The 17532-nt window shown below is 46.7% G+C and overlaps 1 protein-coding gene across 1 annotated transcript in view; it reads right to left on the minus strand.

Moving 5' to 3' along the window:
- The window catches only part of unpg (homeobox protein unplugged), a 65317-nt gene that overhangs the window by 25618 nt on the left and 22167 nt on the right, over positions 1-17532 (minus strand). The window contains exon 2 of the mRNA XM_075893823.1: positions 10825-11431. Coding sequence (XP_075749938.1) covers positions 10825-11431 — 607 coding nt within the window. The remainder of the gene's footprint in view (positions 1-10824; positions 11432-17532) is intronic.

Raw genomic sequence — 17532 nt, forward strand, 5'->3', positions numbered from 1 at the left:
TCTCCTCTTGCTCTCTTCTGCTCTCGCCCATCGCCTAGCCTTCGCGTGTGCTTTCAGAAGAAGGGAGAGAGAACCATTCATTTGGGGCCTCACGACGGAATTCATGTGAAGTAATTTGTTGTTCAACTGTGTACAGATCCGTGGGCGGCTTCTTACATACTTTGTATTCACAATGTTGGTGGTCACGCTGGCTCCGTAAGAGATACTCTGTACTTAGCGTGTCGCCATTCGTGGCGCTACGAGGGCACCCAATGACGACGTGTCACTGCGATGCGGCTGGATGCGATGGCTTTAAAGGGACCCCGAAATGCTTTTTTACAGTTTTGTCAGCATTTAGGCTGGGACATTATCAAGCTATTCGCACCACAAATTTAGTGACACGCCCCGTACTAAGGCTGCAGATCGGGCAATTATATGATACCCTCCTACTCACTTCTTCCTGGCCTCCTCAACTCATGAGACACGCTGGCACCGCTGTCCATCGAAGATCTCTCATGGACACGCTCAATGATTTGAGCTTGTACCAGGCTTGACCTCCGAGATGGCACACCGACGGGTTGCGCGACATGTCGGAGGTCATCACATAGTGCGCCTGGCAGCACGCACAACTTCTGGTAATAAAGACGCAGATCGCGGAGTCGTTCATATATCTGCTCCGACAGCTACCGCTACCCAGTCAGCCCAACTTACTTCCGCGTATTGTACAGCCCATAGAAGCCAATCAGATCAACAGCCACGGTGAAGGTACTGCTGATGTGCTCTGGCCTCGTCAAGTGACCAGAATATGTCGCTCTGTAAATCTGCGGTGGAAAACGCGTTTGGCCGTGTCGCACCAACCTGCAGCGATTCGCAGCTCTAAAGCGTTCTAATAAATTACACAGTTCACGCAGAGAGCTCAAACTGCTCTCTAAATAACCCTTATGACTCTGTCTACCGGCCCAATGTGTTTTTACAAAATCGCCACCATTGTTTCACGATCTCTTGATTGATTGAATAATTGATTGATTGATTGATTGATTGATTGATATGTGGGGTTTAACGACCCGAACCACTATATGATTATAACAGACACTGTAATGAATGACTCCAGAACTTTTTGACCCCCTGGGGTTCTTTAACATGCACCCAAATGTGAGCACACGGGCAATACAGAATCTTCACCTCCACCGAAAATGCAGCCGCCGCAGCCGGGATTCCATCCCATGGCCTGCGGGTCAGCAGCCGAGTATACGTTTAACGGTCTCTTTCAGAGCGCTGTGAGGCGACGGCATTTTTTTGAGCCACACAAAAAGAACTTCAAAGAAACAAATCTAACACACGTATAATATTGGAGATGAAAGCACGTCCATACATATTCAAATGCAATTTTTTTTCCTAACACAGTTGAAATGTGGGTTGAATTCCCGGTGAGAGTTGTTGACCGGAAACATTTCTCGAAATTTCAACAGACCTTGGATGACCTTGGATAACAGGCCTTGGGTAATCGACAAGTGTAGCGCTTGATCTTGATCTAACCTGCATTTGTGTATTTGCTAATAATGTTTTTTTAACTTTATTATTTTGTAATGTTACCCTCTCTGTAAAGACCCTCGCATGAGAGTTGACTGTATCGCAAAATAAATAAATAAAAATAAGCATTATCAGTGGGACAGCGCTCGGACGTGCGTGTGACGCAGGCAGCATTACTCTATCCCCCGTATTCTAGAACGCCCCTTCACTCAACGCTCCCCCTTCACTTGAGGAAGCCGATGGGAGCGCCATCTCTGGGCAGGAAAAGTCACTGCATATCAGTAATAATTTGCTGCTATTCTTGAGTAGCATAGCGTCATTTTCAGCCGAGCAGCGGCGCAGTGCGCCGCTCGGTCAAGTGAAGGATGGAAGTCGAGTCGAGGAGCGTTTGTGAATACGGGGGAATATGTCGCGTCGCATCACGACCACTCCCTGAACAAAGGTGGACCGATGGCTCCCGCAGTGGGGCACACGTTTGTACTGGTATCGAAAGATATAAGGTAAGCGTTTATATCAAGCTTGCGAAACGGCCGCGAAAGTGCTTTAAATGTGGAATACAGGTTGCATGTCTCACGATCTCCATGCTCTACTCGCCATTGGTGTATACAGTCACGTCACGGAACACCAAATTCAGTGTATATCAAGCTAGCAGAACGGCCATAAGCGCACCATGAGCATGGCTTATAAATGATGGTGTACATGACATGCACATCATGATTTCATACTACCACGTGCCGTTAATGTTGCTAGTACTAAAATCTTTCATCATAAAGAATCGGCAGTTCACACGTACAGTGCGAATCAATTATATACGAAGCACGAATGAGGAATGTTAATGAGTCACTTTAAACTGAGCGCAACGTTACGAGGCGGACGTGAAATATGTCGTACATGACTTCCATGTTATGATTACCACGTTTGGACGCGTCATTTACCTTCGTCGTCTATTCGCGTCACGTGATACAAGAATAGTATATGTGGAACCAGCGAAATGGCCGCGAGCACGCTATGAGCGCAGCATATAGTCATATTTTACGTGAAATGCAAATCAAGATAATCTTGTTTGTATGTGTAATTTACCTTTGTCGTCTATTCACGGAACGTATCACAAAATTTGGTATCCGTATAAAGCTAGATAAACGGCCGTGAGGACGCTATGAGCGTAGCATGTAGGCATGTTTTACATGACACACATATCATGATTATCATGTCTGGACGTGTCATTTACCTTCGTCTTCTATTCACGTCACGTGATACCAATTTGGTGCATATGTAGCTATAGCTAAACGGCTGCGAGCGCATAATGAGCGTGGCCTGTAGTCATCTTTAGCATGAAACGCATATCAAGATTATCATGTTTGGATGTGTAATTTACCTCCGTCGCCTATTCACATAACGTACTACCAAATTCGGTATATGTAAAGCTAGCGAAAAGGCCGCGAGCGCATCATGCGCGTGGTATGTTGTCGTGTTCATAGATGAAACGCATGCCATGATTATCATGTTTGCACCAATCATATACCTTCGTCCTTCATTGACGTCACGTAGCATCAAATTTGATACATTCGAAACTAGCCACACGAGCACGAGCGCACTATGCGCGTAGCATGTACTTATGTTTTAAATAAGACGCATGTCATGATTTTGTTGTTTGGATGTGCCATTTACCTTCGTCGTATATTCACGTCCCGTAATACCAAATTTAGTATATGTGAACCTAGCAAAACGACCGCGAGCGCACCATGATCGTGGCGTGTGGTCATGACTTACACAATATGCATGTGATGATTTCCACTTTAGGGTCTGCCACTTATGTTCGCCATGCAGTCATGTCACACCATACCAATTTAGCAACATGTGATGTGAACGAAACCACCGCAAGAGCAGCACGACCATAAAATGGAAATGATAACAATCATGACATGCATGTCATGATTTTCATGTGATGACTATTCACTTATGCTCATCATACCGTCATATTATGCCATAACAGTTTTGGTATTGATACCATTATCGAAACGGCCAGGAGAGATAAAAGTCGTATGCAGCTAGATATATAGATAGATACGCTCAATGTCACCGAAGTTTGATTGATTTGTGGGGTTTAACGTCCCAAAACCCCGATATGATTATGAGAGACGCCGTAGTGGAGGGCTCCGGAAATTTTGACCACCTGGGGTTCTTTAACGTGCACCCAAATCTGAGCACACGGGCCTACAACATTTCCGCCTCCATCGGAAATGCAGCCGCCGCAGCCGGGATTCGAACCCGCGCCCTGCGGGTCAGCAGCCGAGTACCTTAGCCACTAGACCACCGCGGCGGGGCAATGTCACCGAAGTTTGCTAAAAGAAGCTTCGCATTTAAAATTTCTATATATATAAAGCTAAGAAAACTGATCCAGGAGCACCATGGTGATTGAGTGTAAACCATACTGATCATGACAAGTTAGTCATGATGACTAGTCACTTGATTCGCCATGCATTGATGTTATGCCATACCTGTTTTGGTATAAATCCTATTTACGATATGGTACGGGGCGGATAGATAGATAGATAGATAGATAGATAGATAGATAGATAGATAGATAGATAGATAGATAGATAGATAGATAGATAGATAGATAGATAGATAGATAGATAGATAGATAGATAGATAGATAGATAGATAGATAGATACGCTCACACTCGCCTAAGTTCGCTAAAAATTTCTCGCATTTAAAAAATCGGACCCATAATCTGATCGGATTCATGGCAGTGGTCGGTAAGTGTATACGTTACGGAAATAGAGGATTGAACAGCAAAAAGGTAATTTTTGAACCAGGGCATGTGCGGGAACGAAACAGCACCCTAAAACAGAAAAGAAAATGAAGAAAAATGGGGACCCTTCACTTTCGTTTTTAAGAGTTGAACGCAATACCGATAGTCTATATATGCTTCAACCACAGTGCATACTTTTAATTGTATGGCATTACTCGAGAAGTTTAAAATTTTTTTACTACTATGTAAACCATAAAGTTGACAGAAGCTTTTTGCACAGGGCTGAATTTTGTATAACGGGCAATATTCTTTGCACCACGAGCAATTACTCGCGTGAACTCCTTTCGAACTTGATATGCACCCACTACATGACTTTAAGAAAATAGGCGCAGTAACGTGTGTGCTTTCTGTAGAGGATGGCGGGTTTAAAACATGAAACTATGATAATTACATGCTTTGACGCACACTGGCGAAATATACGCTTGTACCATGCATTATTGCTGCGGTATTACTTGTTGTACTGTGAATATTATATAGAAGATGCGCGTGTTTCCACAGCATGGAAGTTACTTTCACTGCAGTTAGAAGCGGAGGAAGTTACTTTCACTGTATGTCCAAACATACGCATAAGTGGGTGGTATAGAAAACGTGGTTACCAGCAAACGACGCGGGTTCGATCCCCACTCGGACCCGGGATTTTTTCATATTGATTGTATTTGCATACTTTTAGATTTCTCGGTGACGCACAAGATGATGTTCTTTCGTTCACAACCAATGACGCCGACGGCGGAATTTCTGCGAAACGAGCTCTTTCAACACTATCGCATTAAAACGCCCCGTGACTGCCGGTTCTCGATTACCTTCAAAGAGGGATGCTAAGAGTTTGAGCGATTGGTAATGATTTTGCTCATCAATATCAATTGCTTGCGCGCTTACCGCGAAATCAGCATTAATTCTTCTGTGTTGCCCCCAGACACACTAAATACAATTTTCACTCACCCGATCCCGAAGTGTCAGTATACTGCTTCGAACCCCATTTGCTCGAATATTTCCTGCGGTGTTAACTATATAGTGCTACTGAACGGTGGCTAATACCGAGATGTCCTGGCTGTCAATTGAATTTAATGTAAATAAAACTAACGCGGTTTCTAAGGCTGTGATCGCAAACAGCAGTAAGATTTTTTCGGTGCGGAAGAACAAATGTATTTCATGTTCAAAAAACGGACACCGCCATCTAATTCAATTAAGCAAGTATTTCTCAGTTTCCAATGTTGTCACATAAATAAAGAATATGATGAAAAATGAAATACACAAGCCCAGCCATTTTTTTGTGTAAGAGTCTAGCATGGGACTGTTGGCGCAGTTTTTACCAACACAAAGCAACAATCTTTGCAGCAGTTGAACATAAACTAATGGGACCACCTAAACGAATTCACAAGAATGTCATTAAAAAAAACGCAATATTCTCATGCATACCCCGACTCTTGTTTTTCACACATCATGTACTCATCTCCTCTCAATCACGCATCAAAGCTTCACGGCGGCTCGGTTTATTGTTTAATGAAGCAATACTGATCAAGTATACAATCTTGCACGCTGGAAGCAGCTGTCAAGAAGCCTGCAGCGTTTCAGCTGGCCAGTTCGTCATCTTAAATCTCTTTAACAAAGAAAAGGGTCCGGCGCTAAGGAGGAGGCGAGCTTCTATCTCTCAGCAGTTCAGCTTACGTTTCGTCAAAGCACATACGACTAAGAGTGAGCACCATTTAGTCGCCCATAGAATAGTCGCCATCTATTGAGAGCTACTTCCTCACATCGGTATAAAAGCACCCGTGTCACAGGATTGTCCCGGTGTGGAGCGCATCCACCAATGCTGTTTGACCGCTTCGGGCTGTTTACGCCCGCCCCAAAATCCATCATCCTAGAAGGTGATGGCGTCGACAACCATAAAAGGGCACCACAATAGTGGGAACGGTGTGATTTCGATAAAGGTGGTCGATCAACGCCGTTGTTTCCGTTACACGCCGGGAATGAGTCATCGTCAGCGTCAAAACGTGGCTACGCCGATCTTGGGCAAATGCTTTTACGAGTAGCCATTGGCAAATCAATACGCCATCGGCACCACCGCAACAGATCGTCGTTCTCACACGGGTCTGCCTTGGGAATGGCAGCGATAAACGGACGGAGCTTCAGTTGCGGGTCGTCGCAGTCTACGCGAGCTATGGAGGAGCGAACAGTCAGTTACTCGAGTTCATGGGAAAGCGGCGCTCGCGCGCAGAACACGCGGCGCGAGGTGTCACCGCCTTTTGCGGCCTGCTGCTGATGCGTACACAATGGGCCATCAGCTCGCGGCGCCGACTTGCGGACGCAGCGGCTTCGAAGCGAAAATGGCGTCGCGCACCCCGCGCGCTAAGCGGCAGAGTAAAACGTTTTCGCGCGCCTTCGAGAAGGCGGTGGCTCGCTACCTCGTTGTCGGCTTCTAAATGACCCGCTGTGCGTGTTCGCAACGAGCCGGAGGCGTCCACGCGTGACCGCCCGATTAGGCCTAGCCGCCGACAGCCTCGCTGTCGGCGCCGCTTCCACGGGAGTAACTGACTGGCCGCGCGCTTACGAGGAACCAACATATAAATAAATAAGCGCGCTCGACATGACAAAGGCTGCGCCGTTGGGAACGTTCGTGTAGACCGCCGGGCGTGTGTTACTCGAATGGCCTTACACGTGTCTTTCGATTTCGCTCGCTCACGCGGTCGCGTCGTGCGATCTGCGGGCAACTGACGCAACTCAAGCGAGGTGTCCGCGTGCTTTAATTTCGGGTTTTTCTGCCTCTCGTCACCGTTTAATGCTGAGACCATTCATTATTTTTTTTTCAGGTACTGTCTCCATGGAGTTCGCAATGTTTGCAGTGTAGACTTTATTTCCGTTAAAGTAACCTGACGAAACATATGCTCACACGAGCTCAAGGGAGGCTATAGACAAGAGAGGCTGTTTAAGCAACAGACATACATAGAAATAAGTGGTAAACAAACATGATGCATCACGAATCTATAAAAAAGTTTCATAAGACACACTGGAGCTATTCGAAACATTTCGGCATTAGCTACGATGATTATCAATGGCCGCCTTCTTCTGTACGAGCAAAATTAATGGCATGTGTAACTGGAAGTGGTGCCGTTGACAGTTGCATCCACGAGTGAAGCGCTGCACTTTCGCCTGCGCTGAAAATGTCGGACACGAAGAGGAGGAAAATGAAAGTGTTTCTATGAGTGCGTTGTAAGATCCTCCTTCGCATGCACAATGTAATGCCTCTTGCAGTTTCCAATCATGCGGTAATCGGATGATCTGAGAACACAGCGCGATGTTTACACGTCTGTAGCTACTCGGCAATTATAATTGAGAAGATACGAAAAGGAGAAAGCCCAGCTAGCACGTGGCGCTGTTAAGTGAATAAACCTGGTTGTGCGAAAGTTAAGCTGAGTAGAAAAGGACGTGCTTACTGGCATCGTGAGAATGTTCATGGTGCTAATGCTAGTGCCCAGCCGCAAAAAAAAAAAAAAGAAATTGCGTCCTACACATAAACTGTTCCTATACTTTCTGCGTTTCCCTTAGCAACACGATTATAACAGCATGTCCACACATATACGTCATCATAATATATGATCGCTAATGACGTTATTGCTTCTTTAACGACCATATTGTTAAAATATTGAGTAGCCTTTTTTTTTTTTGAAGTTTCCTGTTAAGCAGGTTGACGACCAAGCGACATAGTACATAAAGAAGTTCGCGCTGTTCTGACAATACACATCGGGCTCGGAAAGCACTGACAGACAAGGCAAACATAATTTGGGGGGGGGGGGGATACATGATTTTTCCCTTCTGACCACGCACCCTCAAACAGCGTCAAGCCTAAGAGCTCGCACAAGGGAGGCGTGAAGAAGGGGCGCCAATTACCGGCAGTCCGGTATATTCAGTCACCTCGGCGACGAGCCTTTCCAAGCAAGCCACGCAGTGCGCCCGCATAGACGCGGAGGCACAGCGCCGAAGGCAACAACGAGATGGGAGGGGGGGTGAGCAACAAGAAGGCCGCTCGGATCACGTCGCGGGTGATGGCAACGAGGTACCGGCCGCCACTTCTCAGGCGGCTCGTTTCCTTCGACAGCAGCGCCCGGGGCGACGAGCGCCGGTAATGGTTCGGGCGTGTTGTTGGCCCGAAAGCAAACAGGCGCCGACAGCCTCGCTGCCGGTCCGGAAAGAGAAACGGCCGCTGTCGGCCCGAGTGTTAAATGCCTCTCGGCCGCGCGGCCAAATTACAAGGCGCCCACCCCCTCCCTTCCCCCCACCCCAAAACCCAAACCGCTTAGGGCCGTTCGCCGGCTGAGAGAGAGGTCCGGTGTGTGTATCGGCCGGTTTCGGGGACGGCCCGAAACAGGACGACGCGATGCCGCGATCATGTGGCCACTAATCGGCGCGGCGGGCGAACGGCCGATGCTGGAATCCCCTTAGCTCGTGGCTCTGCTAGACGTACTTAGGTTGCGTGGCGTACCTGTCGGACAAGCGAATTCTCGCGTAGCGTGTCTAATGCGACTCTTCTTGCATGGCATAAGCCATCGTATATGAGCGTTCACACACCTGTACCCACGGAGCTGGCTACCTTTCCCTGGCTTCCTCGTCTCATCCGCTAATAAGCGAACGATTACGTCGACGCCTCGGACGGGATTTCAGACGTGTAAATGAGGGCCGAGGGAAGCTCCTGAGGACGCCAAATGGCCCCGTTTATTGCACGCTTCTTTCAATCCCCATTTTTTGTACATCCTTGTTCCCTCTTGCGCACATATGTCTTCGTAACGAGATGATCCGTAATGTTTGCGTCTAGGCGTGAAAATAGCCCGCTCGTCTGAGAGATTATATAAAATTGCCGGGAAGCCGGTCGTTTACTGCGGTAGCATACAAGTTCTTTACAAAGATCCCAGCCGGAAACGACAGACGCAGGGACCGAGGCAGTCGTGAATGAAGAAATCTACTCGTATATTTGACTATTAATCGCTTTGAGACGTGCACGGATCCCGTCTTTGTCCTTGTTAGGCAAGAATTTATCTTTTGATATTTACTCTAGACTTGAAAGAGAGCTTGTTTTTTATTTCTTCAATGCCCGTGTAAACGATGGAAAATTGTGTAGTAACGTATTACACTATTACCATTACATTATCACCAGTGTGTCGCTGTATCTTTTAAGTGCATCCTTTCCCTTTCTAACTGCCGGACCTGAATGTATATTTTAGGCGTCCCATTCATACATCATATCATAGGATTTATTCGAATGTGATTGATCGCTTTTCTTCAAGCTTTCTAGCACAATTCCCTAAATTTCAACAGTTGATGGGACACGCCATTTTGTCTTTAAGTCATTCGCACATTCATTATCGCATTTATAAACGATTGTAGACTCATCTTTCTGTATTAATTTTTTGAAGGGTGCGACGGGACAGGTACTGTTCCACTCTTTCCCCGCCTCGCCGGCAGGAAACTGCCAGATTTTTATAATAATAAAGTTTATTCAATCATTTATACATGCACTCGGTGCTGCATAATTTTCAATAAAGCCAAATTTCATGAGTATTTTATTCTGTCATAGCAGTGGCGGTGGTCAAGTGACCGGAGCACATTTTTCCAATCGCGATGCGGGTTTTCACTTGACCATTCTCGAATTCAGGGAAGAAAAGAAACGTTTACTTAGGGCTCGCCTCTATGTCATGTCTGTCTTGTTCTCTTTTGTGGCTATAAAAGAGAAGGTATAGGTCTCAAAAATTGCTAAGCGGCGTAGAAATAGGTGCTTACAGTTTTTGAAAAAATGACAGACCTGCACCAGCGGCTCTAGCAACACACGGCAACTTTGCTTGGTCAACTAGAGATATATAATTTCAACATTTAAGACCCTTCCCAGGTGCTGATCATGTTAAGATATCTGCGCTCTCCGTTTCTATCTCTAACATATTCTGATTTTCAATATTTCCTATTTCCGAACATATAACATAGGAAGAGAGACGCGTTCCTTTAAGGTCTGCTTCTCTTTTCCTTTTTGACAATATACGTGTAATCAGCGCCTTAGAGGAAACATCTTTCACATCACTGTCTAAATGCGTCAACATCACGTTAGTATCCTTTATTAAATGAATGGCTTTATTAAGCGTAAGAAAATAGGCGTTATACTCATGAATATTTCAAGGTGACATCGAAGACTTAGGAAAAAGACCGATGATTGATTTCGTTCTTGTGCGTAAGTACATGGCCAATGGCAGACCGGTTTCGTTAATTACTTGCCCACCTTCAGGATTGTCTTAAAATTTCTCTTTCAACCAGCGTAGATAGAAATTCCGAATACAGGCCCAGGAAAAGATTCAGCTCGCGAGTTTTGCAACATGCACCCATTTTTCGCGTATGTACATGCAAGTAAGCCCAAGTTTTGGTTCATGTTATTGCACAGTTAACTTTCTATACATTGCTTTGCATCGCAGTACCTTCTTCCACGCAACGTTCGAAAGAGAAAAGAAAGGCATTGGCCGCTCACCCCGGCCCCTTGGGTTCGGCTTGCTGCTGCTGTTGCTGGTTGCGCAGGGCCACCCTGTTCACGTGTACCGGGATTGGGACCACAATGCGTGGCGCGTCTGAGTGCGTCTGAGGCCCGCGGCCTGCCGTGAGCCCTGCCTTGACGCGCTTCCACTTGGCGCGCCGGTTCTGGAACCATATCTTGACCTGGACCTCGGTGAGCTGCAGAGCGTGCGCTATCTGCGACCGCTCCGTCAGGGACAGGTACTTCTTCGAGTGGAATTCCTTCTCGAGTTCCAGCAGTTGCTCGCTCGTGAACGCCGTGCGCCGGCGCCGACTTTGTTGTTGCTGCTGCTGCTGCTGCTGCTGATGGTGTTGCTGCTGCTGATGCGACGTGGACAGACTCTGGCCGTGTCCTTGGTGAGACGAATGGCCGCTGCGTTTATCGGCGCAATCGGGACGCCCTATCAGTCGGACATCGTCACCACCCACGAGGCTCGGTGGTCGCGGACTGCTTTCGTGAGGCGGGCCGCAGTCGCCATCACTGTCTGAGCCTGCGGCCGAGTCACCCACCGTGTGACACCAGGCCAGCGGTGACGGGGGACAGCTGGAGACAGGAGAAGTCTCGCCTGCACGGAAGGGTTCACACGATGAGCCACTTGTGTGACTCGCGCAAAACATGGCATAGGAGCTTGCCCACCCTGTATACCCCTTGAAGGCACGTGCCTTATATAGGCAGAATCTTCGTCATCACCATAACCACCTCCATTCGTATAGCACTCAAATCAAAGTGCGCATTCCTGCATTTTGCCAACAAGCAGTCACTGTCAATGCTCTGATGATGCCGGGCGTTACTATTGCAGCTTGAGCCGTTGCTCTTTCCCCATATACGATCAAGCGCTTTAGTGCTCGTTCTACAGCTCGTTCTGCTTGGGGTTGGCAACAAACATTGGCATAAGCGAACAACAGGTTTGCCATTTAGTAGTTTTGAGATGGAGGCAGACCTTGAGACAAGAATAGCCAAATGCGACGATGCCATTTAATTTAGTCTCCAAATCTGTATGAAAATAAATGAGCAGCCGTGTTATGAATTGAGCTGCTATTATTGAAGTACAAGTAGCATAAGTTTGGATAAGCGAGAATGTTGAATTGAAATCGCGTTTCTCCCCTATCACCTGATATTAAAGCAACTAATAGGTTACAGATCAATGAATAATTTATTATGATTTCAGTGTACCTGCATATATAGTATATTAGAATTGATAGAGGCCCTGAGAAACAGAGTAATACTATACAAAGTAATAAATAGTGAATCATTTCTTTCAACAAGTGCGTAGAAATATTAAACGTTGAAACAGCTTTCCGTGAGTCCAGCATTGATTAGTGGGGTTACTATAGCACCTTTACAACTGCAAGTATTGAAATCTGGTGGAAGACGAACAGTCAAATTTAATTTTCTTGCTGACACCTGCTAATGACAAGTTCGCACGAGAAAGCGCGTTCTCCATTAGCATTAGTAAGTGACACGCAGCGTAAGCATATTTTGCCGGCAGTCTGAGTTCAGCGAGGTAGGACATGCGTTTGCACCACGAGACATGACTTAAAATCTTACAAAAAATGTAATGTTGTTGAAAAACAGGTCACTGACCGATTTCTAACCCGAACAATGACATTTTGGGATCCGCACGAATCCCAAAACGTCATTAGTTCTGTTTGACATTGGTCAGTGACCTGTTTTCAACAATGCCTTCACCTGACCAGACGATATTGCATTGAACTCTCATCTATAAGCAATGTAATTTATTCGACAATAGTAAAAATAAATGAATCAGGCACTAAGCACGTCAAAGTACAAGTTCAAGGCTGCCGGCAAGTAGCTATGAAGCTGCCCTGAAATGTTCACACCTAGGTGGCCGTGGTGTTACAATTAGTCAATCAGGCACAAAGTGGCCATGATCGCCCATTAAGAGTAACAGACTAGATTCTAGGAGAAGGCGAGTGCGCGTGGGGAACGCAAGACCAGGGAGTTGGGCGGCAACATGAGCAGGTTATCGGCTTATGGTGACGTCAGCAAGCACAAGAATGGACTAAATGGCGGATCAGTAGAGAGGCCCTTACCTACCAGCACTGGTCGTAGTGTGTATGATGGTAGAATGATTATGGTAGCATACCCAGTAATATCCTGTATTCCTCGCTTGAACTGCTTCCGCGCAAATATTCAGTTATCTCACAACCACATCATGAACAGCGAGGTTCAGCGCAGAGAGAGAGAGAGAATAAATGGAGAGAGAGGCATGAAATTTAACCAGAATTGTAGCATCCGGTTTTCTACCCTGGGAGTCTCGTATACCCATCATAAATGTGAGGTGCCACAAAGGTGACTATCCAATGTGTTCAGTGGTGGGCTTGTGGCAGCACGCCTTCATTGGCATTTGAGCGGGAACTGCCAACTGCCGACTCCCCCGCCCTCCCCCTCACCCCCAAAGAAAAAAAAAAGCAGCCATCTGCTTTTGCGCACTCACTAAGTAGGAACGACCACAATGGGAGTCCTTTTATCTGTTACAGAGTTGGTGATGTAACCGGAATGGTGGATAGTCTAAATATGAGCTATGGTCCGGCGCTTGATGTTCTCAAAATATGAAGCTATATATACTAGATAATTGTAAGGCACATACACCAATGCTCTCCAGGAGAGCGACGGAATATTTCGACCACCGAGAAACGCAGTGTTAAGAAAGCAAAGGTAGTGGATACCTGAGGCAGTGTTGCCAAAAAAGCTCACGTCGAGAACTTTTGCGGTACGTAGATTCTAAGGCAAAAGGGCAAGGTCTTTTCAACGCAAATTACGCATGTCCTTCACGGCCATACGCATTCATACTTGCGCGGCTCGGCGAGCATTGCATACTTACACGCACACGCCAACGAGGCAGCTATATACTATGCCTGCGCATCACTCGACGCCCTGGTGGTCGCGAAGGGAGATAACAGCCGCGCACTTTTGTGGCCAGTCACCCAGGGTTGGTTCACCGCACACGAACAAGCCGAAAGACATGGATGAGAAAGAGTCTGGAAACCCTTCCTTTAGATATAATTTACTTCGCTAGACGCGGCGCGCGTAATAAAAAAACGAGCCCGAAAGCGGAGAACAGAACTGCCGGTGCACGGCTCAGGGCGCCCCTAATGACCGGCAGGCCTTCACCCCCAGGTCCGCTCCAGCGAGAACTCCCCCCACTCCAACGCTGGCGTGCGATTGTCGACTTTACAGCGCGCACCTCACTGAAAAGGAGGCAGGCACACAAGCAGGGCACTCCTCCCGTGAACAAAAATGAAAATAAAGTGACGGCTAGGTCCATTAGCGAGGACTGGCGTGTCCCACGGTCGCGAGGCGCAGTCGAGCGTACTTGAGGCCGCCTCAAAGCGACACGCAACGACGGAACGAGTCGCCGAGCGCGGCGTCGTCCGCTGTTGCTTTGAAAGGCGTGGGCTCGGGCTGAGCCACGGCAGCCAATGGGTCCTTCCCTTGTCGCACGCCCTCCAGACGACAGCGCTGCCGCGCCAAATGGCGAGATAATGAAGCGACAGAAGCGCACGTCGAGAGGATAGCATAATGAAGATGTAGCGACCGAGATATGGGACCTCGTCGTAGACACGATGATACGTGCAGCTGATAACGAAAGAAACAGAGCCGGTTGGGTCACGTTGGATTCTAAGCCGTGGGAACGCTGTCGCTCATGTGTGAAGAGAGAAAGTGTTTTCGACCACATGCCAGCTTGTGTGCAGTTTGGAAAAGCACGCAATATGCCTCACATTTGATCTCGTGACTGAAATTTAACATACGTTATGCTATACCATGTTGCGTTCTCTGGCCGCTGCTGCATACAAAATTAATTTATTTATGCTCTCCCACCTATGTATCGACCCATTCATGCCACTATTATAAACTAGGGGATATTATTAGAAGTAATTGCGATCGTAACGCCATGAAAAATTCACATTAGATTCACTCCAAACAACGTCCTCTATATTTTCCTCGGCGTTTTTTCTGTTATCGTTTATGATGTCTCTAACAAAAAAAAACGAACCCTTAAAATTGCACTTTCATTCATTTACAACGACAGTCTCGTGCTGGCAGACTTATGCCGCCAAGTAAGTATGCGAGGGATTACTGGTCAGCTGCCAACTGATGACAAAACAATGTGACACACGTTGCCGACAGGCAAGAAAAAGAGTTCCGCTGTCCCCGTAAAGGCAGCAGGCGGCACTCACTGACGCTCACGTTCCATATATATAGCCTATAAAGTGTTCGAGGGGATGACCGCCACCATAGTTCAGTGGGATCGCACGCGTTATTCGAAGGGCGCAGTTTCGTATCTTGCCGGTGGCATGTTATCTCTTCATCCACTTTTCATTCTTCACATTTTATTTATTTTTTTTAATTTAAATACCCTAAAGGCCCGAATGGGCATTACATAGGGGGGGATAGAGTGGGGTTATGATCACAAGTACAGTACAGAACATAAATGAAGGCAGAGATGGTATACATGTCTACTGCATCGAGAAACTGAAAGTGCAATCCAGAAACAACGCCAAAGAACAATAGATTACATTGAATGAATAAAAGGGGTTCACGCGAAATGCACTTTAAAACAGTAAACAAGAACAAAAAAGCGCGATCAGTACACTCAACAACAGTGTGCAAAAAGAATGGAAAAGAAAAAAAATACAGAGAGAAACATAGAAGAAGAAGAAAAACAAAATAAAGATTTATGCGTCATCAAAGAACTGCAAGAAAGGTTTTGAGTGCATGTTGAAAAGATGATGAATCGGACAGTTCTGCGATGTGAGCAGGTAACGCGTTCCATTCTGCGATTGCAAGGACTAAAGGAGAGTTTTTATATCTTTCTGTTTTAGCGAAAATTTAGAACAACTGCTTCTAATAACATCCTGTGTACTTTAGTTGACATGAATGTCTATTAGTTCTGAATAATATTGTGTCTGACAAAGGAAATGACCCTTAGGCCGCGTTCACACTGAGCATTCCGGCCGCCGAAAGTGCTCCGAATCCGGTTCGGCGGCGGCGAGATCCGCCGAAAGGGCCCTCTCCGCGCCGATCGCTCTCGGACCGATTTTTGCGGCGTCTGCCGCCGAATCCGTCACCGCGGACCAATAGGAGCACTTGTCAAGGAATTTCTAAAAATGGCGGCCAAGCCCTACTCACTTGTTATGCCTCAGTGCACGTAACTGAATGTTGACACCAACGGGAGTTTAACCTACTCTGTGCCTAGTTCACCTGCGTGTTTCGTGAAAGAGGTGACCGAGCTTGCTGTTGGCGTGACCGAGCTTGTTGCGGTCTTGCAGAGCAAAACAAACCCACCAACGCCGCTTGCGTCAGTGGTTTTTCTGCTCTTCGTGCATTACAAGACAGCTACTTGCCAGCAAAGTAAGCAGTACTGTCTTTTCTTGCTTCTTGCGTAAAAGAATCGTCGAAGTATACACCACCGGATAACGTAGTAGCGTTTGCGAGCTGCCACAACAACTGGGTGACAGCGCATCCATCCCGCGTTCGCCCCGTAGTAGATGGCGTATTCGGCGGCGCGGGACGCGTCCAGTGCGAACGACGCTGCGTTTCGGCGGCAGGGGAATTTCGGTCGCTGCAGAAAGCGGATGTTTCAGTGTGAACATGGCATTAAATTAACATTCCCTGCTGTGGACTACAATACCAGAAAAAAAAAAGAGAGCTAAGCGATGATTTTCTGAGAATTTCATTAGTTGTCTTCCCTCTATAATTTGTTCTTTTTTACGCTACCGAATGTTATTATTAACTTTTGGGTTTTATTTCTTGCTGTATGTAAGCGAATTGATCCAGAGATGCCTCCATTAAAGTATGTACGGTACGTATATATATATTACTTCAGTCTATACGACACACTCGTAAATTTTCTATCTCAGAAAGCCACTGCAGGCACAGCTTTGTCTCACCCACAAACATTTTTTCCCGTTAAGCGTATATATATATATATATCACAATCTCACCCAGGAACGGTAGTCTAGTGGCTAAAGTACTCGGCTGCTGACCCGCTGGTCACGGGTTCGAATACCGGCTGCGGTGGCTGCATTTTCGATGGAGGCGGCGGAAATGCTGTAGTCCCATGTGCTCAGATTTGGGTGCATGGTAAAGAACACCAGGTGCTCGAAATTTCCGGTCTTGCAATAGTCGTGTCTCATAATATAATGGTTTCGGGACTGTGAACCCCACATATCAATCAAATCATTATCACAGTATTTCCAATGGACCGACTGTTTGCCATCACGATTCGTAATTTCCATTGGTTTACGTTTATTCTCGTCGTTGTTATTGTGCGCGATATTTCTCCCTAATTACTCCTCGCATTTAGAAGTGATAGGGCTTCCCGCTGTATGTATACTTTACGTCAAAACGCACATGATCTTTTCGATCCACGCACTCTTACAGGTTGTTGTCTGACGCTAAGCTTTAATATAGTGCTGGGTTCGAAAACATGCGGCCCGCGGGGATTCACTTATGCGGCCTCCAAAACAACGTCAGAACTCCCCCTCTCCCACCCCTCCCTCACCTTCCTCGGAGTTGCCAAGAAACACCTCCAAGATATATCGTGTACATCGGTGACCAACCCTGACGCAGATATTTGCGTGGTGGCACAAAATTTTGAGCCTCAAAAGTCGTATCAAAACGTTTTTCTTTTTGTTTTGC

The sequence above is a fragment of the Rhipicephalus microplus genome, chromosome 4 (assembly GCF_043290135.1).
Source record: "Rhipicephalus microplus isolate Deutch F79 chromosome 4, USDA_Rmic, whole genome shotgun sequence".
Taxonomy (NCBI): Eukaryota; Metazoa; Arthropoda; class Arachnida; order Ixodida; family Ixodidae; genus Rhipicephalus; species Rhipicephalus microplus.